This window comes from Lagenorhynchus albirostris, chromosome 14 (genome assembly GCF_949774975.1).
Source record: "Lagenorhynchus albirostris chromosome 14, mLagAlb1.1, whole genome shotgun sequence".
NCBI lineage: Eukaryota > Metazoa > Chordata > Mammalia > Artiodactyla > Delphinidae > Lagenorhynchus > Lagenorhynchus albirostris.
Window position 1 is genome coordinate 58,581,130 of NC_083108.1, and position 24,499 is coordinate 58,605,628.

At 38.3% G+C, this 24,499-nt stretch overlaps 1 protein-coding gene across 5 annotated transcripts in view; it reads left to right on the forward strand.

Moving 5' to 3' along the window:
• Nucleotides 1-24,499, forward strand: part of ANKRD12 (ankyrin repeat domain 12) — a 116,031-nt gene that overhangs the window by 8,136 nt on the left and 83,396 nt on the right. For all 5 annotated transcript variants that reach the window (XR_009534913.1, XM_060121974.1, XM_060121976.1 and 2 more), the window contains exon 2: nt 23,034-23,171. Coding sequence is in view for 4 of the 5 variants with exons in the window: in XM_060121974.1 (XP_059977957.1) it covers nt 23,085-23,171 (87 nt within the window). In the remaining variant the exon portion in view is untranslated. The remainder of the gene's footprint in view (nt 1-23,033; nt 23,172-24,499) is intronic.

Here is a 24,499-nt window from a genome sequence, read left to right on the forward strand (position 1 = left end):
GCACAGCAACGAAGACCCAGTGCAGCCAAAAATAAATAAATAAATATTTTAAAAAATAGAAAGCCGTAAAAATGAGGGCATTATTTGGGATTAAAGTGTGAGTAGTACTGAGAATGCCACCAGGCGTATGATCTGTTGAGTAGATGGGCTGCTTGTCTTTTGAGGGGCAAAGTAAAATACCAAAAACTTTTTAAAATTTTGAAATAGTTCAAATAATTTAAAAGGTACAGAAGATAGCATAGTGAGAACCTTCTACCTATCACCAACCTTAAGAATTACAATTCAGTTGAACCCCTCTGTATACCTTTCCTTGAGCCATTTCCTCACTTCCCCAGGCAAATTCCTATCTCCCTCTTTGCACAAACTTTTCCCAACAGTGGATCTGCCCTTTCCCTAGACTTATGTAGATTTGTTTCTTTATGGAAAGTTCACCACAGTGACCTTTTCCGTTTCAAGTCTATTACATATTTTTTCATTCCCTGCCCATTTTTTTTTATTTATGTACTTATTTATGTATTCATTAATTTATATTTTTGGCTGAGTCGGGTCTTAGTTGCGGCACACGGGATCTTTTGTTGCGGCGCTCAGGCTTCTCTCTAGTTGTGGCGTGCGGGCTCCAGAGCGTGTGGGCTGTGTAGTTTGCGGCACGCAGACTCTCTAGTTCAGGCGCGTGGGCTCAGTAGTTGTGGTGCGAGGGCTCAGTTGCCCCACGGCATGTGGAGTCTTAGTTCCCCGACCAGGGATCAAACCTGCATCCCCTGAATTGGAAGGGGACCACTGGACCACCAGGACCACCAGGGAAGTCTCTCTGTTGCATATTGTGTATAACAGTAAGAGCAGTCTCACTAGAGGAGTTGAAAATAAGATTTGTATACATGAGGTAGAAATGTAGCTTAAAATCTAGGCAAAGTAAAGACTTCACTGCACTATGTACAGAACAGATTGGCAAAGTAGATGTGCGAGTAACCTAATGAAATTATCATTTTAGGAAGATTAGTCTGGTAGCAGCGGTGTGGAGCAGTGGTCTGAAAGGAAGTGTGAGTTGCTAACTCATTTTGTCTGGCTTTTTTTCCCTTCTAATTACCCTATGTTAGTGAGATTTTGTTCTGCTTCCAAACACTGCTATTTTGCAGGAAGAGAAAGGAGCTGGTGGCAAAATGCTTAATTATGAGTGCTTCTAGTTTTCAGGCTTTGGGGTTTGCTCTTGCCCCCTTTAAGAATCTGTTGACAGTGAAGTGAATACGTAGTGGTTGTTAGTTCTCTACTTTCAGTATTGTAATTTTTCCACCGCCCAGTGCCAGAGATGCAAGTCAAGCTGCCTCACCATTTTCTCTGGGCTGTTGCAGCCCTCTGCTGGTCTACGGAAGTTGCACATTTAGAGCCCTGTAGGGCTAGAAAGAGGTCAGTAAACCCAGCAACTCATTTTTAGAATCTTAGAACCTTAGAAGTCATTTATGTCAACTCCCCATTGCAGATGAGTATTTTATATGTCGACCTTTACATCTGGAAATGAATGTATATATAAATATACGTACATACCGAGGGCAAATAGATCATTGTAAACCCAGCTGCCTGTATTACTTTCTTTAAAAATTCTAAATACATTGTTAGAACGTGATCCTTTATGGTCCACTGTTTGACAGTGCCAAAAAAATCTTTTTACCACTAATCTCTTTTGTAAATATTATCTAATGAAGTAATGAGAATTTTATTTTTAAAAAATTTGAGGTATTGTTTAGTCATTACTATTGGAAGATAAATATAACAGATAAATGCTAATTGTTTCTTTTAAATTATTTTCAAAGCATTTTTACTTCTTGTTGCTGATGTCATTCTAGCCTCCTTGCTCTTGCTGACTATTCCTTCCCACCTCACAATCTGGTCGTTACAGTTGAAGTGGTCTCCGTGTCTCTCCTGTAATTCCTCTTTAGTGTGTCTTCCAGAGTTTCACCAATGGCACTTTTTCCCCCCCCATGGCACCTTTTTAAACATGCTGCTTGAATTGTGTCACTGCCTTTTTTTAAAGCCTTAAATTGCTTTTGTCATCATAAAGATCAAACAACACAATGACGAGGTGCTTCATGTTGCTGCCTTCCTCCTCTTTAGCCTCATTTTCTACCCTATCGTGTTTCAGTTTTTGCTGTCCCTTCAGTGTGGTCTGCTGTCTTGCGTGGGCGTGTGTAATTTCTTGGTCTGGAATACAATCATCATTTTCTTGTGGGAAAATGTTATGGAATAGCTGCCAGAAAACATTGTGCTAAAAATCAACCATGGCTTACTTTGGGAAGGTATGATATAGCAAGCATGAACCCTTGGTTGTTTACATTTCAAGCAGTTTGGCTGCCTAAATGTTACTCTATTTTACACTGTTGGTTTACCTTTGTGGAATTTTGAAGGTAATACACACATAGAGCTAAACCAAATAGACTATTTACAGTGCACTTACTTGGTATAGTCTTCTAAATTAACTGCCATGCTCAGCTTTCCGAAGGAGATAATATATAGCAACACCAACCCAAAGTGCAGCCTATATTTACTGGATTGAGCTTCTGTCCTGAATCTTTTGCTTCCTTTCCTATTCTGATGGCTGGGTTAGAAAACATAAAACACATGAAAGTACCTTTTACCTCTTTCCCTCTTCTTCTCTCTAAAGTAGTTCTCTCACCTGCCATCTCATTATTTTTTCCCCTTGGGTTCTAACCAGAACACTGTAGTTCTCCAGAGCAAACCAAGTGTAAGTCGACCTATTTTATTATTTTTAAAATTTTTATTTGTAGATTATACAAGGAGTACATGCTCATTATAAAAGTTAATATAGAACTGTATAGGGCTTCCCTGGTGATGCAGTGGTTAAGAATCCGCCTGCCAATGCAGGGGACACGGGTTCAAGCCCTGGTCCGGGAAGATCCCACATGCCACGGAGCAACTAAGCCTGTGGGCCACAACTACTGAGCCTGCGCTCTAGAGCCCGCAAGCCACAGCTACTGAGCCTGCGTGCTGCAACTACTGAAGCCCGCATGCCTAGAGCCTATGCTCCGCAACAAGAGAAGGCACCGCAGTGAAAAGCTTGCGTAACAAAACGAAGAGTAGCCCCCACTCGCCACAACTAGAGAAAGCTTGCACGCAGCAACGAAGACCCAACACAACCAAATATAAAAATTAAAAAATTTATTTTTAAAAAATTTAATATAGAACTGTATAAAATAGACCATAAACATTCCTTAAGGACTTTAAAAAATATTGTCTTAAGGGCAGTGTTGAGGACAGTTTATTTTAAAGGATGTGGATGTTTTCATCTTTTTCATGCTGTTGGTTAAATTTGTGATTTTGATGATACTAATTTCTTGGTCTGGAATACAGCCATATTATTCTTGTGTTATGGAATAGCTGCCAGAAAACATCGTGGTGAAAATCAACCATGCCTTACTTTGGGAAGGTATGATAAAGCAAGCACAAACCCTTTTCATAGACTGAATTCTCACTTGAATTGTTTAAGTAGTTGAGGTGTTAGGGAGGTACAGTTAATATCCCAGAAGCATGACCATTTACCATGAGGCCTTTTCCATTATTTTTTAAGACCACTTTTTAAGTGTGAGGGAATTAAGCTTTTGGTCTTTGTGCGAGTAGGAAATGTTTAGTATTTATGTCTAATGGTTTACTTTTTTTGCATGGGGGAACACAGCAATAAGGATGTCATTGTTTAGTACTTTAAGCTATCATTTTTGTATTCATAGAAAAATAGAATGGAGTGAAATTGTTCTAAACATCTTATTATGGAATCAGAATTTTGGAAAAATAGGAGATCTTCAATGTTATCTAGCCTAACTTTCAAGAAGAAACAAATACTGAGAAGTGATGAAGGTCAACCAAAAAGTCAGTGGTAGATCTCAGCATAGAATCTTGGACTTCAGGCTCCCAGATCAAATCAGAGAAAATAATAGTCACTTTCCTAACTGAATGACTCTTTTTTTTTTTCTTTTTTAAAGGATGAGCTCCATGACCTTTATTTATTTATTGTTTTTTAAAGTAACCATTTTATTTTGGCTGCACTGTGCTGCATGCGGGATCGTAGTTCCTCAGCGAGGGATCGAACCCATGACCCCTGCTGTGGAAGTGCGGAGTCTTAACCACTGGACCACCAGGGAAGTCCCTACTGAATGACTCTTAAGGGTCATTGAATTCTGTTGCTGGTCCTTTACTGGTTACCTTTTTTTCTCAAAAAAATTTTGGAGGAAGCATTTTTACCCTCAGCATAGCTGCAGCCCAGTGGAAGCTGGAGCAGGAAAAAAGTTAGCAATTTCCATTCCATGCTTATGGTTCTAGCTTTACTTTCTTTAGGTAGGATGTAAAATTGCTGGTAAATTTAGAGGGCAGCATTTGAATATTTTATATGCACCAAGGACTATGTATGCTAAGATACTTTATTTACTTCTCATAGCCTTATTATTTGAGCATTACCATTTCATAATATAGATGAAGAAATTAAGATTAAAAATTTAAAAGTAAAAATAAAATAAAAAGATTAAGAAATTAAGTGCATCTTCTGGGGACTTCTGGACTATGAGGCAGACTGGGGATGCTCCCTTCCATTTTAGTAATGTATACGGAAAGCTAGATAAAAATAAAATATTTAAAAAACACAGCTGAGCTTGAAAGCAAGAAAGAGGAATCTGGAGGTGCCTGAAATGGAAAAAAAACCTCAAAGTCATAATAGGAAGCAGAAATTGAAGCCCTGTCCTATAAAGAAAATAGACAGATACCTTTTTAGTGTGTGAGCTTTAATGCAGCCCTGGAACCCACAGGCCCAGGAGTGGCAGGGAGCTGCGCCCAGACCAGGAAGGGTCTGAATTATTTATGAATGGGGCCTAAAGAAAAGTCTACCAGCCTAGGGTTATATTTCCTGGTGTGTCTTCTTATCCTTTTATCGTCAACCATTTTAGTATCCTTTTTTGGTCTCTTTTACAAAGTATGTTGCTGAATCTTATTTTTATCCAATCTCAGAGACTCGTATCTTTTTTTTTTTTTTTTTTTTTTTTGCGGTACGCGGGCCTCTCACTGCTGTGGCCTCTCCCGTTGCGGAGCGCAGGCTCAGCGGCCATGGCTCACGGGCCCAGCCACTCCGCGGCATGTGGGATCCTCCTGAACCGGAGCACGAACCTGTGTCCCCTGCATCGGCAGGCGGACTCTCAGCCGCTGCGCCACCAGGGAAGCCCAGAGACTCATATCTTTTAATTAATGAGTTTAATCCATTTTCATTTATTGTAATAAATGTAATAAATTTATTGTAATAACACAAATATTGGAAATTATTTACATTTTATTGACTATTCATCTTCCACAGTTTCTTAATCTTATAAATATATTTTTAAATATATTTTTAAATATATATGTTTTCTTTCCTCCAGACGAGAAGTACTGTAACCACTTTCTCACTTCCTCTAGTCTCCTCCACCCCACCTCCTACCCAACAACGTCCCAGCAGCCATGTTGACGTTTTGTAGAATTTTATTTCTGGATTGTTAGGGGTATTCTTCAAGCATCCATCCATCTGTCATTTTTGTTTTTGTATGAAATATTAGGTTTATTAGGTTATTTACTCTAATTCCCATACATCACACAGTAGTTCTCATAGATTTATTTCAGTTATTTTTTGAGTGCTACTTAAAAGCAATTTTCAAGCAGGGTGTTTGTATATATACATTATAAGGCCTTTTTATGCCTGAAAATATCATTCATTAACCTCACTTTTATTTTTTTTAATTTTTATTATTTTTTAACATCTTTATTGAACTCTCACTTTTAAATGATAGCTTAGTGTGATTAAAGATTTTTGGTTTGAAATTTTTTCCCTTAACATTTTGAAATGTTACTGCATTGTTGTCTTGCCTCTGATGTTGCTTTTCGTAACTTCTGATGTCAGTTTGATTTCCTGGGTGTGTGACCTGCAGTTCCCCTCTAGAAGATTTTGAAATTTTTGTTTATCTTTTTTAGTTTATAGTGTGTCTGAGTGTAGTTCCTTTCCTGTCTTGTTTGGCCCTTGAATTCATATTCACTGATTCATTCTTTCATTCAGCAAATATTTATTGGAAGTCTACTGTGTGCCAGGTTGTATTCCACACACTTTAATCTGAGATCTTTGATCTTTCCTCAGTTCTGGAAAATTATTGGTAATTTTTTCAAATATCTTTTCTTCATTTTTTTTTTCTTCTGGGAATTCTATTATATGGATTCTGTTACTTCTAACGTCTCTTCTTTAATATTTTCCTTTAAAAAAAATCCCTCTCTGATGCCTTCTGCAACTATCTTCTGCCTGATCTTCTAGCTCACTTACTCATTCTTCGGGTTTTTCTTTCTATTATTTATGTAACCTGTAGAGTTGTTTATTTCAATCATTGTACTTTCATACTCTGTATTTCTTCTTGGTTCTGTTTAGTCTTTCTGCATATTATCAGTCTTCTCTTATTTCTTTGAGGATTTTAAATGGTTTAAAAATTTCTTCAGACGTCTGTTCCATTAATTAAGCTTCATATAGTATAGATGGTTTAGTTTGAGTTGAGATTTTTTTCAGTGGGAAACCAACAAAAAAATTAAGCAGGTCAGTGGTAGCATCTGGTTTTTAGTTTTAAGAGATCTGATCACTGCTTGTAGAAGGTGTGTGTGTGTGTGTGTTTAAGAGAAGGAGGAAGGGAGGAGTAGGGTAAGAATGGAAGCAGGGAGATAATTTGCAGAGTTTTTGCACTAGCCTATTGAAGTGATCTTGGTGGCTTGGGGTGGGTAGCAGTTGATGTGGAAAGACATGGATTGAATTTGAGATATGCTTTAGAGATGGAGTCAGCATTTCTGAATTTTTGGCTTAAGTGATGGATGGAGGGTGGTGCCATTTGAAATGGAGAAGATGGGTAGGTGAGGAAGTTTGACAGAAAATTAAGGATTCTCTATAGTATTATTTTGGTTTGGTATGCCTATTAGACATCCATGTGAAGATGTCAAGTAGGCAGTTGGATATACAAATACAGAGTTTTAAATGAGGACGAGAGTTATGGATTTGGAAGTGAGTAGCACTTCAATGGTATTTAAAACCATGGGATTAGGTTATTTAGGGAGTGTGTTAGAGAGTAGAAAGGGATCCAGGATCAAGTCCTGATACTCGCAACATTTAGAGTTTCTGCAGAAGAGGAGAGGTCAAGAAAAAAGGATTTTTACATAACTTTTACTGTAAAAAGGTACTATACTTTGTTTAGCCACATTTTTACAAATGAATATTTAGATTTTTTCTCCAGTGTTTTGGACACACGTAACGTTTTAGTGGATGCCTTTGTATATTATCTTTGCATATTTGTATAGTACACCTGTAGGGCAAATACTAAAATTGAATTATCAGGACAAAAGTCTGTGCATTTGTATTTTAATAGTTTTGCCAGATTCTTCTCCAAAGAGGTTATCCCAGTTTCATCGCCATCAATAATGTATGAGGGCTTCCCTGGTGGCGCACTGGTTGAGAGTCCGCCTGCCGATTCAGGGGACACAGGTTCGTGCCCCAGTCCTGGAAGATCCCACATGCCACGGAGCGGCTGGGCCCGTGAGCCATGGCCACTGAGCCTGCGCGTCCGGAGCCTGTGCTCCGCAACGAGAGAGGCCACAACAGTGAGAGGCCCGCGTACCGGAAAAAAAATAATAATAATAATTATGTATGAGTATTCTGATTTTCCTTAATCCTTGCCAACACAGCCTTAATCCTTGTCAGTCTTCTAAATGAAAAGTCATCCATTATTTTACAGTTTTAAAATTATTAGTGAATTTGAATACTTCTATATGTTTACTCAATGTTTGTATTTCTTGTTCTTTGAACTGCCTCCTCAAGTCATCTTCTGATTTTTTTATTGATTTGTTTTTAACTCTTTGACTGCTAGTTCTTTTTCATATGTGTTGCAGATGTTTTCACTTGTCATCTGATTCCTGTTTATGACACTTGCATTTCTAGTCTAAAATTTTTATTTAGGACTTCTAAAAAATGACTTTTGGCTTTTATATTATGTTTTAGGAAGATTTACCCTATTTTAAAGATTTTTTTTTAGTATTCCGGTAATTTGATTTTTATGTTTATTTCTTTGACCCAGATGCCAACATTTTTAACTTGTCAAATCTAAAATTTGTTTGGTGAGAACTGGCAAGATAATATTGAAAAAGAAAAATGAAAGAGTAGTGAAACAGACTAGAAAGCACAGAAACAGATTTGGGTATATAAAGGAATAAGATTGTTATTAAAAACTAGCATTACAGGGACTTCCCTGGTGGTCCAGTGGCTAAGACTCCACGCTCTCAATGTAGGGGGCCTGAGGTCGATCCCTGATCAGGGAACTAGATCCTTCATGCTGCAACTGAAGATCCTGCCTTGCTGCAGCTAGGATCCCGTGTGCTGCAACTAAGACCCAGCACAGCCAAAATAAATTAACAACAACAACAACAAAAGAACCTGTATAGCACAGGGAACTCTACTCAATGCTCTGTAATGGCCTATATGGGAAAATAATCTAAAAAAAAAAAAATAGATTGGATATATGTATATGTATAACTGATTCACTCTGCTGTACACCTGAAACTAACACAACATTGTAAATCAACTATACTCCAATAAAAATTAAAAAAAACAAACACTAGCATTACAGATAGATAGGAAGAGTTAAATGTTAAAAAAAGCAATTAAAGGGGGCTTCCCTGGTGGCACAGTGGTTGAAGAGTCCGCCTGCTGATGCAGGGGACACAGGTTTGTGCCCCGGTCCGGGAAGATCCCATGTGCTGTGGAGCGGCTGGGCCTGCGCAGGCCCGCGTACCGCAAAAAAAAAAAAAAAAAAAAAAAAGGAATTAAAGGGAATAAAAGTGAATATATTTTCTGATATTGGAGTTCAGATGGTGTAAGCCTAAAAGAAGAAAGGATTCATAAAGAAAATACAGGCATAAAATGTATACTTGATTGTACATTGTACATTTTATTTTTTAAAATTACTTATTATTTATTTTTGGCTGCATGGGGTTTTTGTTGCTGTGCACGGCCTTTCTCTAGTTTCAGTGAGCGGGGGCTACTCTTCGTTGTGGTGCACAGACTTATTGTGGTGGTTTCTCGTTGCAGAGCATGGGCTCTAGGCGCATGGGCTTCAGTAGTTGTGGCACGTGGGCTCTGTATTTGTGGCTCGCGGTCTCAAGTGCAGGATTGGTAGTTGCGGCACATGGCATTCGTTGCTGTGTGGCATGTAGGATCTTCCCAGACCAGGGATTGAACCTGTGTCCCCTGCATTGGCAGGCAGATTCTTAACCACTGCGCCATCAGGGAAGTCCCTGTACATTTTAAAAAGTGGTGTTTATCTCCCCTCTGAGGTATTGTGATTCAGTAGCTCTAAAGATGAAGCTAGAGTCTGTATCTTTTTTTTTTTTTTTTTTTGTGGTACGTAGCCTCTCACTGTTGTGGCCTCTCCCGTTGCGGAGCGCAGGCTCAGCGGCCATGGCTCACAGGCCCAGCCACTCCGCGGCATGTGGGATCTTCCCGGACTGGGGCACAAACCCATGTTCCCTGCATCGGCGGGCGGACTCTCAACCACTGCGCCACCAGGGAAGCCCTAGAGTCTGTATCTTTAAAAAAGTGTTCTGCTTTGCTTCTGATAATCAAGCAAGTTTGAATTACCAAGTGGCATGAGCCTAAAAGAACAGCATATTTTGAGTAAATTGAAATGTTGTAGAAGGAGTAATGTCAATCAAGGAGCACCTCATCAAAGGTACAAATAATGCCAACACAGATTGATCATCTTTAATTTAAAAGCCAACTTGGGGTTGAAGTGAGGGAAAGAAAGCATTTTATAAACTGTCAGTTTGTTGCATCTGTGTTATATTTCAGGTAAATTTTAATGTGTTTTTAATCTGTATAGTCTGTATTTATCCATTACCAAGTTTTGGTGTCAGTGACTTTGTTCTGCTTGTTTTCTCTTGGGGGTTTTGTTTTGCTTTGTTTTCTGATTTTTTTTTTTTAACTTCTGCTTATTTTAGCTCAGTCGTAGGAAAGTTATCTCTTTTCCTGCCCCCACTACCGTGGTAAAAATTCATTCTTAAAGGAGGAGTACTCATTGCCAAGTAACTCCGGAGCTGTGGTAAAGCCGAGTATATCTGATCGCTTAGTTGGGAAAGACTTGTTGGCACACTTGGAGTTTGATCCCTTCTTGTTTTGTAGATGGAAGCGAAAGACAAAAACTTAGTGGATTGTGATCCCCCTATGAAGAATTTTCAAGTCAGACTTATAGTTGGAAGATAGAGTGACTAGAGCTAACAGAATAAAGTAGTGTTTAAAGCATTGATCCTGAGGGTCTAGTGCTCACCGAAGGCTGAAAGGCTATGAAGTGATCTCAAAATACAGACTTTTCTTTAATTCTTAGAGGAACATTTCTATAGATTTTTACCATAGCATACAGCTTCTTAAATTCTGTTACCTGTTTCTGTTCTCCGAAGTTCTCCTCCAGCTGTACTGCCAACTAGAGGTGTTTTTTTCTCTCATTCCTGTCTCCTCTCTCTTCCTTTTTTCCCTTAACCTTCCCTCCTTTTGACATGTTGGGTAGTTTTTCTCCACAGACATGGTCCCAAGGTTTATTTCGAGTAGCTTTTCAAAGTATCTTAACAAAGTTTGGCCTCTTCCTATGGGTGATTTTGTACTCTATGCTAAGAAGAAAAAATTTTCTACAAATCGTTAGCCTTAGAATAACGGGCAATTCATAAATAAAAAAGAGCAACTTATTAATGTTTACTGAAGAGTCAAATTCGTTACTATACTAAGAAGTCTGACCTGCAAGCAAAACTTGGCATCATTGCAGTTACCTCAGCTTTCAAGAAGGATGCTTATCTGTTTGTATCACCATTCTTATCTTGAGTTAGTTGTGTTTGAGTCTGATGTTTTTGGTTAAATTTGTTATACTTGTTTGGTTAAACTTTATGTTGTGATGTACATTTTTATCAACAGTAGTATTTGGCAGATTTCCAATAACTGGACTTACTGGGCATGCATGCATTGTGTCCCCCCAAAATGAATGGTCCATTGTTTCTCAGAAGTGAATTGGTCAGACTTCTTTTGCTAAAGCAAATGCATGTATAATCCAAGAGAATTTGCTTGTAGAACGATTTTTTTTTCATACTAGAAAGAAGAATTTGATAAGGTAAATGGATGGTGAGATCTTTTTCACGGCCTTACACAGGTCAAGAGATTTGAGATACAGTAGTTTTCTTCCAGTTGTATGTTTACCCCTTGCCCCAGCATCAAAAGCAGTTTCTAGAGGTCTCAGTGAAGGAGGCTTTGAAAAATCAGTTTAGAAAATACTGTTTAAAGTTGTATTTAAATGTAAAGAATTGGGTAAAACTTAAATCATTTTCTACTTATCTAAAAGAGGGACAGAGGGAAAAAAAAAAAAAAGGGCTTCCCTGGTGGCGCAGTGGTTGAGAGTCCGCCTGCCAATGCAGGGGACACGGGTTCGTGCCCTGGTCCGGGAAGATCCCACATTCCGCGGAGCGGCTGGGCCCATGAGCCATGGCCGCTGAGCCTGCGCAGTGAGAGGCCCGCGTATCGCAAAAAAAAAAAAAAAAAAAAAAAAGAGGGACAGATATTAACTACAGTTTCTAAGCTTCTGTTGAGACTATTTCAAACTTAAAAACATACAGAAGGCAATAACTAAGAAAAAAATTTTCTGTCTAGATTAGAGGAGAAAATAGACTTCCAGGGAAGCCAGTATTAAATGTTATTATTCATAGGCAGTGACAAGAAACTAATAGTTGCTCTATAAACTTGCCATAAAAAATGGAAACAGATAAATCTAGGAGAAGAAAGCTATGGAGTGTTTATGGCATAACTAACAGTCAGTAGAGGAACAAACTAAATAGGTAAAACGGTGTTTGAATGCTCTTTAGAATCCACTTCATTGTAAGTTAAGATAGTCTCCCAAAGAGTTATCCTATGAAAAAAGGAAATGGTAGTAAAATGTTTTTTGTTTTTAATGAGACTGTCAGGCTGCCTAATGTGCTTATTTTTAAATTAGATGGTACCCCACACACCCACATACATGCACATTGTGTTTAATATGGTAGGGAAATCCCCTATTTTAAATTAGCCTAAGCAAATTTTTTGAGATCTTTTATATCATTAAAAATGCTCCCTCGGGCTTCCTTGGTGGCGCAGTGGTTGAGAGTCCGCCTGCCGATGCAGGGGACACGGGTTCGTGCCCCAGTCCGGGAAGATCCCACGTGCCGCGGAGCGGCTGGGCCCGTGAGCCACGGCCGCTGAGCCTGCGCGTCCGGAGCCTGTGCTCCGCAACGGGAGAGGCCACAGCAGTGAGAGGCCCACGTGCCGCCAAAAAAAAAAAAAGAAATTGCTCCCTCATTTAATTTGTTTTTCAAGCTTTTCTAATGATATAGACCACTGGGCTATTTATTGAAAGTACAGATTCTTGAGTCTGTTTCAGGCCTACTAAATGTGTAGCACTGTGGGAAAATTTTTATCATCGAGGACTTCTGGGGCCACTAGCGTTTATTTGCTTGATAAGTTTAAGTTGTTATGGGTTCGATTTTTTTGACTAATAATCAAATGATGTGAGTTAACTGGTATTAAGTACAGATTCTGTGACCATTAGAGAGCTGTGAAATTTCTAAGTGTGTTTTTGAGAGTAGCATGCACGTAGGAAGGAGGAACAGTGGAAAACGACACTGAATATATAGATGGTTTAAGATAATGATATTAACCAGCCAGAAGTATTCACCCATCCGTTACTCCCCACTGTGAAAGATATTTAGTAAGTTTTTGGTGTAATTTTGACTGAGTTTAAAAAGACACCTTGGGCTTCCCTGGTGGCACAGTGGTTGAGAATCTGCCTGCTGATGCAGGGGACACGGATTCGAGCCCTGGTCTGGGAAGATCCCACATGCTGTGGAGCAACTAGGCCCGTGAGCCACAACTACTGAGCCTGCGCGTCTGGAGCCTGTGCTCCGCAACAAGAGAGGCCACGATAGTGAGAGGCCTGTGCACCGCGATGAAGAGTGGCCCCCGCTCGCCGCAACTGGAGAAAGCCCTCGCACAGAAACGAAGACCCAACATAACCAAAAATAAATAAACCAATGAACTGACATTTAAAAAAAAAAAGACACCTTGGTTCTTAATTCTTAATGTGCTTATACTAAAAATATAAATGGCATATATGCAACTTCTTTATCCAGATGATGTTCAGTTTACACTAGAGTTTTTTTTTTAACATCTTTATTGGAGTATAATTGCTTGTTAGTTTCTGTTGTATAACAAAGTGAATCAGCTATACATATACATATATCCCCATATCTCCTGCCTCTTGCGTCTCCCTCCCACCCTCCCTATCCCACCCCTCTAGGTGGACACAAAGCACCGAGCTGATCTCCCTGTGCTATGCAGCTGCTTCCCCTTAGCTATCTACTTTACATGTGGTATACACTAGAGTTTTTGATGTACCTGTGTATGCTAACTTGGTACCTCTGAATAGCAACTAGAATATTTTACCTTCATTACAAACAAAATTACTCAGATAGCAATACTATTAAAAATATTTTTTTTTAGTATCCCTTGAATGGTCACAAACAGGAATGCCATTTAAAACAAAAAAACCAAGAGATTGCTGGGTTACTTCGTTTTAGAAGAAGATATATTTTACTGCTGTGGCTAAATAAGAGTGAAAAACCCTTGAATGTAATAGCATACATTCATGGACTGTCAAACCTGGAAGTGAGCTGCTGTTAGATGAATACATAGAGTCCTTGATCTATAAGGAGCAAGAATATTTATTGTAAAGGAAGAAACACCTTTGAAAAGGCAGAATCAAAGCTTTTAACTGTTTCCTTTAGCTGTTAGATAGCAAAGTCTGTCATAGAGCTTGCAGATGGTTGGCCCTTAACAAGTATTGGTGCCTCTGTGCAGTCTTAGGGCAAGGAGGTTGAAAAACAAGCAGTGTAGTAGTCACCAAGACTATCATACAAAGGATGGAAGAAAAGAATAATTCTTCTTAGCCATGGGAAGATACCACCAACTATTCTCACTTGTAAAGCGGCTGTGCTACTTTGTCTTTCCTCCTAACGCTTGGCGATATATGAGAGTTCCAGTTCCTCTACACCTTCAACAACACTTGGTCTTCCTTCTCTTTCATTTTAGCCATTCTCATGGATGTATAGTGGCATCTCATTATTTTCCTGATGACTAAGGAGGTTGAGCATCTTTCTCTGTGCTTATTTGCCATTAATTAAATATTCTTTGATGAACTGTTTAAATCTTTTGTTCCTTTTAAAATTGGATTATCCTCTTACTGATTTGTAAGATTTATTTATATATTCTGGATATAAGTCCTTTATAAAGCCATAATTTGCAAGTATTTTCTCCCTGTATGACTTGATTTTCATTTGCTTAACAATGTCATTTAAAGAGCAAGAGTTTGCATTGTGAAGTCCCACTTACCCATATTTTTCCTTTATAGTTTCTGTTTTTCATAGCCTATTTAAGAAATCTTTGTCTAACCCAAGATCACTAAAATATTCTCCCATATTTTCTGCTAGAAAACATATAACTTCACTTTATACATTCAGGTATATGATGCATTTTGAGGTAATATTTCTCTATGGAGTGAGGTAAGAGTCAAAGTTTTTGTTTTTTGTTTTTTTCTGCATACAGAGATACGGTTGTTCCAACACCATTTGTTGAAAGGAATTTCCTCAGTGAACTGCATGGGCAGCACTTTTGAAACTTAGTTGGACACATGTACAAGTCTATTTCTAGACTAGACTTTGCATTCTGTCCCATTAATCTGTAAATCTATCTTTATACCAGTAAACACTGTCTTGCTTACTGTATCTTTATAGTGAAATCAAGTAATGTAAGTCCATGAATTTGTTTTTTTCCCAAAATTATTTGGACTTTTTTAGGTCCTTAGCATTTTCATATACATTCTAGAAACAGTTTGTCAGTTTCTATTAAAAAATCATCCTGAGGGGCTTCCCTAGTGGCGCAGCGGTTGAGAGTCCGCCTGCTGATGCAGGGGACATGGGTTTGTGCACTGGTCCAGGAGGATCCCACATGCCGCGGAGCAGCTGGGCCCGTAGGCCATGGCCGCTGAGCCTGCACATGCGGAGCCTGTACTCCGCAACGGGAGAGGCCACAACAGTGAGAGGCCCGCGTACCATAAAAAAAAAAAAAAAAAAGCATACTGAGATTTTGACTAGGATCGCATTGAATTTATAAATCGATTTGGGGAGAACTGATCTCTTATTGAGTCTTCTAATCCATATAAACATAGTATATCCATTTATTTAGGTCTTTAATTTCTTTCAGCAGTGTTTTTTGTCACTATGTAGTCTTAAATTTTGTGATATTTATCCCTAAAAATTTACTATTTTTGATACTATTGTGAGTTATATTTTAATTTCAGTATCCAACTTTTTTTTTTTTTTTTTTTTTTTGCGGTACGCGGGCCTCTCACTGTTGTGGCTTCTCCCATTGCGGAGCACAGGCTCCAGACGCGCAGGCTCAGCGGCCATGGCTCACGGGCCCAGCCGCTCTGCGGCATGTGGGATCTTCCTGGATCGCGGCACGAACGCGTGTCCCCTGTATCGGCAGGCAGACTTTCAACCACTGTGCCACCAAGGAAGCCCAGTATCCGACTTTTTGTTGCTAGTATATAGAAACAAAATTTTCATGTATCAACTGTGTATCCTTTGTCCTTTCTATACTTACTTATAAGTTTTAGTAGCCTCTTTATAGATACCTTGTGTTTGTCTCCATTGATGATCATGTCATCCAGAAATAAAACCTGCTTTACTTCTTCCTTTCTAAGCTACATACGTTTTATTTCTTGCCTTATTGAACTAGTTAGGGCCATCAGTAAGTACAGTTTTGAATAGAAGTGGTGCAGTCACCTCAATAGATGCAGAAAAGGTTTTTGACAAAGTTCAACATCCTTTCATGATAAAAACTCCTAACAAGTTAGGGTATAGAAGGAATGTAATATAATAAAGGCCATATATAACAGACCCACAGGTAACATCACAGTCAACAGTGAGAAACTTAGCTTTTCCTCTAAAATCAGGAACAATACAAGCTTGTCCACTCTCACCACTTCTATTCAGTATATAGTACTGTAAGTCCTAGCCAGAGCAGTTAGGCGAGAAAACGAAAAGACATCCAAATCAAAATGGAAGAAGTTAAATTGTCTCTGTAAATAACATGATAAAAAGCCATGAAGACTCCACCAAAAAAATTATTGAGCTAATAATAAATTCAGCAAAGTTGCCAGATATAAAATCAACATATGAAAAGCAATTGCATTTATATACACTAACTGAACTTTATGAAAAAGAAATTAAGGGAAAAATCCCATTTATAATAGCATCAAAAAGAATAAAATACCTAGGAATAAATTTAACCAAGGAGGTAGAAGATTTGTACACTGAAAAGTATGAGATGTTGATGAAAGAAATTAAAGACATGAATAAATAGAAATCCAATGTGTTCATTGATCGGGAAGGGTTAATATTATTAAATGTCCATACTACAGTCTACAGATTCAGTGCAATCTCTATCAAAATTCTCATGGTATTTTTCACAGAAGTAGGAAAAATAATCCTAAAATTCATGTGGAACCACAAAAGACTTTTTTTTTTTTTTTTGCGGTACGCAGGCCTCTCACTGTTGTGGCCTCTCCCGTTGTGGAGCACAGGCTCCAGACGCGCAGGCTCAGCAGCCATGGCTCACGGGCCCAGCCGCTCCGCGGCATGTGGGATCTTCCCGGACCGGGGCACGAACTCGTGTCCCCTGCATCGGCAGGCGGACTCTCAACCACTGCGCCACCAGGGAAGCCCCACAAAAGACTTTGAATAGCCAAAGCAGTCTTGAGAAAGAATAGCAAAGCTAGAGGCATCACACTTCCAGGTTTCAAACTACAAAGCAATGGTAATCAAAACAGTATGGTACTGGCATAAAAAGAGAGATCAGTGGAACAGAATAAAGAACCCAGAAATAAACCCATGCGTAATACAGTCAACTAATCTTTGACAAGAACTCAAAATGGGGAAAGGATAGTTTTTTCAGTAATTGGTGCTGGGAAAAGTGTATATCCACATGCAAAAGAATGAAATTGGACTCGTATCATACACAAAAGTTGACTTGAAATAGATTAAAAACTTAAATGCAAGGCTTGAAACATAAAATTCCTACCAAAAAAATCGGGAAAAGCTCCTTGACATTGGTCTTAACAGTGATTTTATGGATATGACACCAAAAGCACAGGCAACAAAAATAAACAAGTGGGACTGCTTCAAATAAAAAATATTTTGCACAGCAAAGGAAACAAAATGAAAAGCAACCTGTGGAATGGGAGAAAAATATTTGCAAAACATACATCTGATAAGGGGGTAATATCCAAAAAATATATGGAGCCCATACATGTCAATGGCAAAAAAAAAAAGAAAAAAGGACTAAAAAATGGGCAAAAGACCTGAACGTTTTTCCAAAGAAGACATACAGAGGGCTAAGTATATTAAAAGGTTGTACAACATCACTAATCACAAGGGAAATGCAAGTCAAAACCACAGTGAGATATGCCTCATGCCTCTTAAGATGGCTGTTACCAAAAAGACAGGCGAGGGCTTCCCTGGTGGCGCAGTGGTCGAGAGTCCGCCTGCCGATGCAGGGGACGCGGGTTCGTGCCCCGGTCCGGGAAGATCCCACATGCCGCGGAGCGGCTGGGCCCGTGAGCCATGGCCGCTGAGGTTTTGCGTCTGGAGACTGTGGTCCGCAACGGGAAGAGGCCACAGCAGTGAGAGGCCCGCGTACTGCAAAAAAAAAAAAAAAAAAAAAGCGATAGTAAGAGTTGGTAAGGGTGTGGCAGAAAGGGTCCCTTGCACACTGTTGGTAAGAATGTAAATTGGTGCAGCCACTATGGAAAACAGTATGGAGGTTCCTCAGAAAATTGAACTGCCATCTGACCCAACAATCCCACTTTCAGGTATATCTCCAAAGGAAATAAAATTATAATTAGCTGTACTCCCATGTTCATTGCACCATTGTTTGCAATAGCCAATGTATAGTATCGACCTCAGTGTCTGTTGATGGATGAATGATTAAAGAAAATGTTGACCCTTGAACAATATGGGTGTTAGGGACGCCAATCCTGTGTGCAATCAAAAATCTGCGTATAACTTTACATTTGGCCTGCTGTGTCTGCAGTTCCACGTCCTCGGATTCAACCAACTACAAATCATGTAGTAATGTAGTATGTATTTATTGAAAAAAAAAGAAAAATCCTTGGGAAGTCCCTGGCAGTCCAGTGGTTAGGACTCGGGCGCTTTCACTGTAGGGCGCTTGGGTTGAATCCCTGTTCGGGGAACTAAGATCCCACAAGCCCCACAGTGTGGCCAAAAAATAAATTTAAAAAGAAAAAAAAATCCACATACAAATGGACCCTCACAGTTCAAACCTGTGTTGTTCAATGGTCAACTGTATATACATTTACAGTGGGATATTAACCATTAAAAAAAAAGAATATCCTGCCATTTGTCACAACAGGGTTGAACCTGGAGGACATGCTAAATAAGTGAAATAAGCCAGACGGAAAGATAAATACTGTGTGATCTCACTTAGATGTGAAATCTAAAAATGTTGAATTCACAGAAGCAGGGAGTAGAGTGGTGGTTGCCAGAGCCTTGGGAGTAGGGGAAATGCGGAGACACTGTAAAAGGGTATGAACTTTCAGTTATAAGACGAGTAAGTTCTGGGGACCTAGTGTACGGCATGGTGACTGTGGTTAATAATACTGTATTATATACTTTAAATTTGCTGAGAGTAGATTTTAAGCGGTCTCAACACACACAAAATGCTAACTATGTGAGGAGATGATACTTAACTTGATTGTACTAATAACCCTTTCACAATGTATCCATTTATCAAATTGGCATATTGTACACCTTAACTATATACAATTTTTGTTTGTCAGTTATACCTCAGTAAAGCTGGGGGCGGGGAGTGATGAGAGCGAACATCCTTGCCTCATTGTTGAACTTAGGAGAGAAAGAAAGCATTCACATTCTGTTCTAGTACTAGTTTGCTGAGGGTTTTGTCATTAACGGGTATTAAATTTTATCAAATGCTTTTTCTATATCTGTTGAAATGGTTATGTCTCTTAGTCTGTTAATACAGTGAATTACATAGATTGATTTTCAGACATTACACTGACCTCAAGTTTCTGGTATAAATCCCACTTGGTCATGATGTATTATCCTTTTTTATAAAGATGGATTTGATTTACTAATATTTTGTTGACGATTTTGTTATGATTATGAGGTATATTGGTCTGTAGTTTTCTTGTAAAAGACTATTCTGTTTTGCTATCAGGGTATTGATGGCCTCATAAAATATGTTCTCTTTCCTTTTCAGGAGAGTTTGTGTAGAATTGGTAATATTTCTTCCGCATATGTGTTTCGTAGAATTCACCATTGATGCCATCTGGGTTTTCTTGGTTTCTAAATATGAAATCAAGTTCTTTAATAAGTATTGAGTTATTGTTTTCTTCAGTGAGCTTTGGTAGTGTGTGCCTTTCAAGGAATTTGTTTCATTTAATTCGTTGAATTTATTTGTATAAAGTTTGTAATGTGTTCTGTCTTATTTCTAATAGGTGTGGCTAAGAGGTTTATAAATTTTATTGATTTTTTTTTTTAGAAAACCAGTTTTTAGCCTCATTGATTTTTCTTTGTTTTTTAATTTGGATATATTATTATCTTTCTATAATTGATTCTGTTTTGTGTTTTTTTTTTGCGGTACGCGGGCCTCTCACCGCCGCGGCCTCTCCCGCTGCGGAGCACAGGCTCTGGACGTGCAGGCTCAGCGTCCATGGCTCACGGGCGCAGCCGCTCCGCGGCATGTGGGATCCTCCTGGACCGGGGCACAAACCCGCGTCCCCTGCATCGGCAGGCGGACTCTCAACCACTGCGCCACCAGGGAAGCCCTGATTCTGGTTTAATTTCTTTGTTGTGTGAGAACAAACTTTGTATGATTTTAATTTTAAATTTATTAATGTTTGTTTATGATCCATGATGTGGCCTAGCCTGGTGAATATTATGTGTGTCCTTGAAAAGAATGAGTATTCTGTTTGTTGTGCAGATTTTCCTGTAAATGTCAATTAGATCCAGTCAATTCAAATTGATGGCATTTTTTTAGTTCTTTTATATCCTTGTTGATTTTCTGTCTTACTGAGAGAGTAGTTGAAGTCTCCAGCTGTAACTATCAATTTGTTTATTTCTTCTGTCAGTTTTGTTGGTTTCTGCTTCCTGTACTTTGAAACTCTGTTGCTAGTTACATACCTGTTTAGTGAACTGGGCCTTTTATCAGTATATAAATATGTAATGTCCCTCTTTGCTTTGAGATCTGTTTTGTCTGATATTAATACAGTTACTCCAGCTTTCCTTTGATTATGCTTGCATGGCATATCTTTTTCCATTCTTTTACTTTTAACCTACTCATACCATTATATTTGAAGTGAATTTCTTGTTAGTGTATAGTTTGGTCATTTTTTTTCTCTCCTCTGACAATCTGTCTTTTAATTGGTGTGTTTAACATTTGCATTTTATATAATTATTGCTATGTTTGGATTAGGTCTATCATTTTATTATTGTTTTGTTTGTTCCTTCTGTTTTTCATTCCTCAGTATCTCTTTTTCTGCCTTCTGTTGGGTTATTTGTACATTTTTAAATATTCAAGTTTAATTTAACCAATGTGATTTTGATCATCTCTTTGTGCATTGATTGTTCTAAGGATTACAGTATATATCTTGGGCCCAGAACCGAATTATTTATTAAGTACGTTGTTGAATGAAGTGATATTTTAAAAATCCATTTGTGAGTTTTGTTAGTGCTAAAATTTTCCAAGTACAGTTATTATTTTTTTAATTAATTAATTAATTTATTTATGGCTGCGTTGGGTCTTTGTTGCTGCATGTAGGCTTTCTTTAGTTGCTGCGAGCCACGGCTACTCTTTCTTGCGGTGCACAGGCTTCCCACTGCAGTGGCTTCTCGTTGCAGAGCACAGTCTCTAGACACGCAGGCTCAGTAGTTGTGGCTCGTGGTCTCTAGAGCGTAGGCTCAGTAGTTGTGGCCCACAGGCTTAGCTGCTCCACAGCATGTGGGATCTTCCCAGACCAGGGCTCAAACCCGTGTCCCCTGCATTGGCAGGCGGATTCTAAACCACTGCACCACCAGGGAAGCCCCAAGTACAGTTATTGAAAAATAATACAAGCTTTTTAAACATACAGTCTATTAATATAATATTATTGCCACGTTTAATTTTCTCCAAAAATATTCATGACAGTTCTTCATTCACCAGTGACTTGTTTTGCTTGGTCTACAAAAGGAGATAACTGCTTCATCTTCATAGTGTCACCTAGGTTAATGCCTGTAGATATTATGCACCTCGGTTTTGCTTCTGAGTCAGAATTTTTCTCTTTATATATGACTTGTAACTAACTCTGTAAGCTTTGCATAGGGCTGGCTTTGAGGACAGTACTGTTTAAATGAATCCGTTTATATGGTAATAGTAGAAACAGTTAAATGACCCCAAGGGAAACTTTGCCTCTTCTGTGTAGTGTCAAAATTTTTCCTTTGTTTCTTCAAGTTTGTTTCCTCCTCTATAAAATGAAAGATTTGAACTATTTGAACTGTGGCAGTTTTTTTTGTGTTGCAGTATACTCTAATTTGGCTACATTCAGATTAATATAAACTAGTTTTAATAATTTATCAATTATCTCAATTCATTTAAGGGTTTTTTGGTTTCGTTACTATTGAAACCAAACAGATTTTAAAGCACCAGTAGAACAATTTGAAGAATATAGATTTTACTGATTTTCTGTTCAGGATGTCTGAGTTTTAATAATTCATATAGGTCCTAGAATGTAGCTTACTTATATCTATGATACCCATTTATAGGAAATTTATAGCATGAAGTAGTTAAAATTAGGCTTGTCAGTCATTGTGCTTCTTGTTGTGGCCCTGGTCCTGTTCCTGTTGGCCAGCAGCCTGTCTAGCCCAGTGCTGTGCAGTAGAGCTTCCTGGGGTCATAGAGTAGATAATAGTGCAGACTACACAGATGCACTATGTAGTGTGGTACCAACTTTAATTAATTTAACTTTCAACAACCATGTGTGACTAATAGGTCATCAGACAGCAACACAGGTCTAGCCTCATGGCTACCCCTTTTATATATAAAACCCACATTTTGGAATTTTTTCTGGATCTCTCAAGCAAAAACTTCTAAGAGAAAAAAAAGAGCTTGTAAGAGGCTCTTTGACCTATTAAATCAGCTTGTAGAGGAGGAGACAGAAGGCTAAACAAGTTGGAAAGAAAAAGATATGTAAAGTGATAATTACAGTATAGTATGATAAGGATTAAATCAGTGAATAGGTTGATAAAGTGACGGAATACCTGGGGATGTCTGGGGGTTCAGTGAATGAAAATAAACCACTCTGGGGATTTTAAGTAGTAAGGGCTTAATTTAACTTAAAATAGAATTCGTTGTAAAATTACTGATCACACCTATCAAGTTCTTGGTTGAGTCTTTAGGAATAATTTCCAGACCAATGCAGAACTACCAGAGAATCTGTTAGGAGCTCCTGCCACTGGAGCCATGCTGGGTGGGGTGACAAACACTTTGCCTCCACTTGGACTGCTGCTGGTTACCCAGAAAGCTGGAGGTTAGGTACTAGTCTAGAGAAGATGGGAAGAAATATAAAAGCAGTTCTCTTTTCAGTGACAAACTGAATGGACTTGAGCAAGAGAACTTTAATTAGAAGCTCAAATTGTTAAATGAAAACTTACTTTAGGCTAGGATAGCCTCTCTGAGAAAATAAATTATCTTATAGAGACATGGAAGAAACCAAATTGCACTAATTGTGGTGCATAAACTTTAAGTAGATTTTATTGCATACGTATACAAATAATCCTTATATATCCATTCTTTGCAGATCCAGGATGAGAAGACTGATAAAAGAAGAAGCTAGTTGAACAGCTATAAGATGCCCAAATCTGGGTTCACAAAACCAGTGCAGAGTGAAAATTCTGACAGTGACAGCAATATGGTAGAAAAACCATATGGAAGAAAGGTATATGATTATGCTAAAGATTTGTTGACTCTTTGGAAATTGTGGAAAAGACTCCTGATTTAGTATTTTTATTTATTTATTAAAAACTTTTCTAATTGTAACTTTTATTTATTTTGTTTTACTTTATTTTATTTTATTTTATTTTATCAACACCCAGGGCTGTGGGATCTTAGTTCCCTGACCAGGGATTGAACCTGGCCCTCGGCAGTGAACATTCAGAGTCCTAACCACTAGACCACCAGGGAATTCCCATGATTTCATATTTTTAGTAACTGCTCATAAAATAAAAAGCCGTATCGATGCCAGATCCTGGGAGTGAGATTGTTTTTCATTCCCTAAAATAACAAAATTACCAAGATCACACAGTTACTTGAGAAATGATCATGAGGCTGGGGATCCAAGACCTCACAATCATTTGTCATTTCTTCCCCCTGACCCCTGGTACTGAAACACACATACACAGTAGCTGTTCACTTTTCCATGTCTATAACTTTGGATAAATTTATATAACTTTTCCAAACTCAGTATATCTCTCTGTAATAGAGGACAACAGTACTTTATAGAATTGTGACAGTGAAATGACTTAAGTATTATACTTAATACAATGCTTGGTATATAGTAAGTGCTCAATAAATGTTAGCCATTTTTGTTGTTTATTATTAGTCATTGCCAATGACCCATGATTCTGCCCTTTTACATCTATCCTTCTTCATTACTATTTAATTTAGACCCTCAAAACCTTTATTTAGACTTCTGTAGTTGTCTCCTAAGTGGTTTCACTATCCCTAGTCTCTGCTTTATCTAGTTAGTTTTACACATTATCTTTGAATTTTTCTTTCTTTGGATTTTTCTTTTTTTTCTTTTAAGTTCTTTTCTTCCTATAAGCCATTTTCTTGTTGAAGGACATCTGAAATGTTTCCTGCTTTTGGCTAATATGAATAAAGAGTCTGAACATTCATGTAGGATCTTTTTTGAACAGCTTTATTGAGGTGCAATTTGTATACCATAAAATTCACCCACTTAGTGTAGAATTCAGGGATTTTTAGTAAGTTTATAGAGTTGTGCAACCATCATCACAATACAGTTTAGATAGACCATTTCCATCGTTGTTAAAAGATCCTTATGCCCATTTGCAGTGTGTCCCTGTTCCCACCCCAAAGTCCCAGCAACCCCAAATCTGCTTTCAAAATCAACACGTAAGTTTTTAACTTTGTTCTTTTCAAAAATTCTTTTGGCTATTAAGGGTCGTTTGCATTTCCATATAAATGTTGGGATTAGCTTGTCAGTTTCCACAAAAAAAAAGCCTGCTGAAATTTTTATAGGGATTT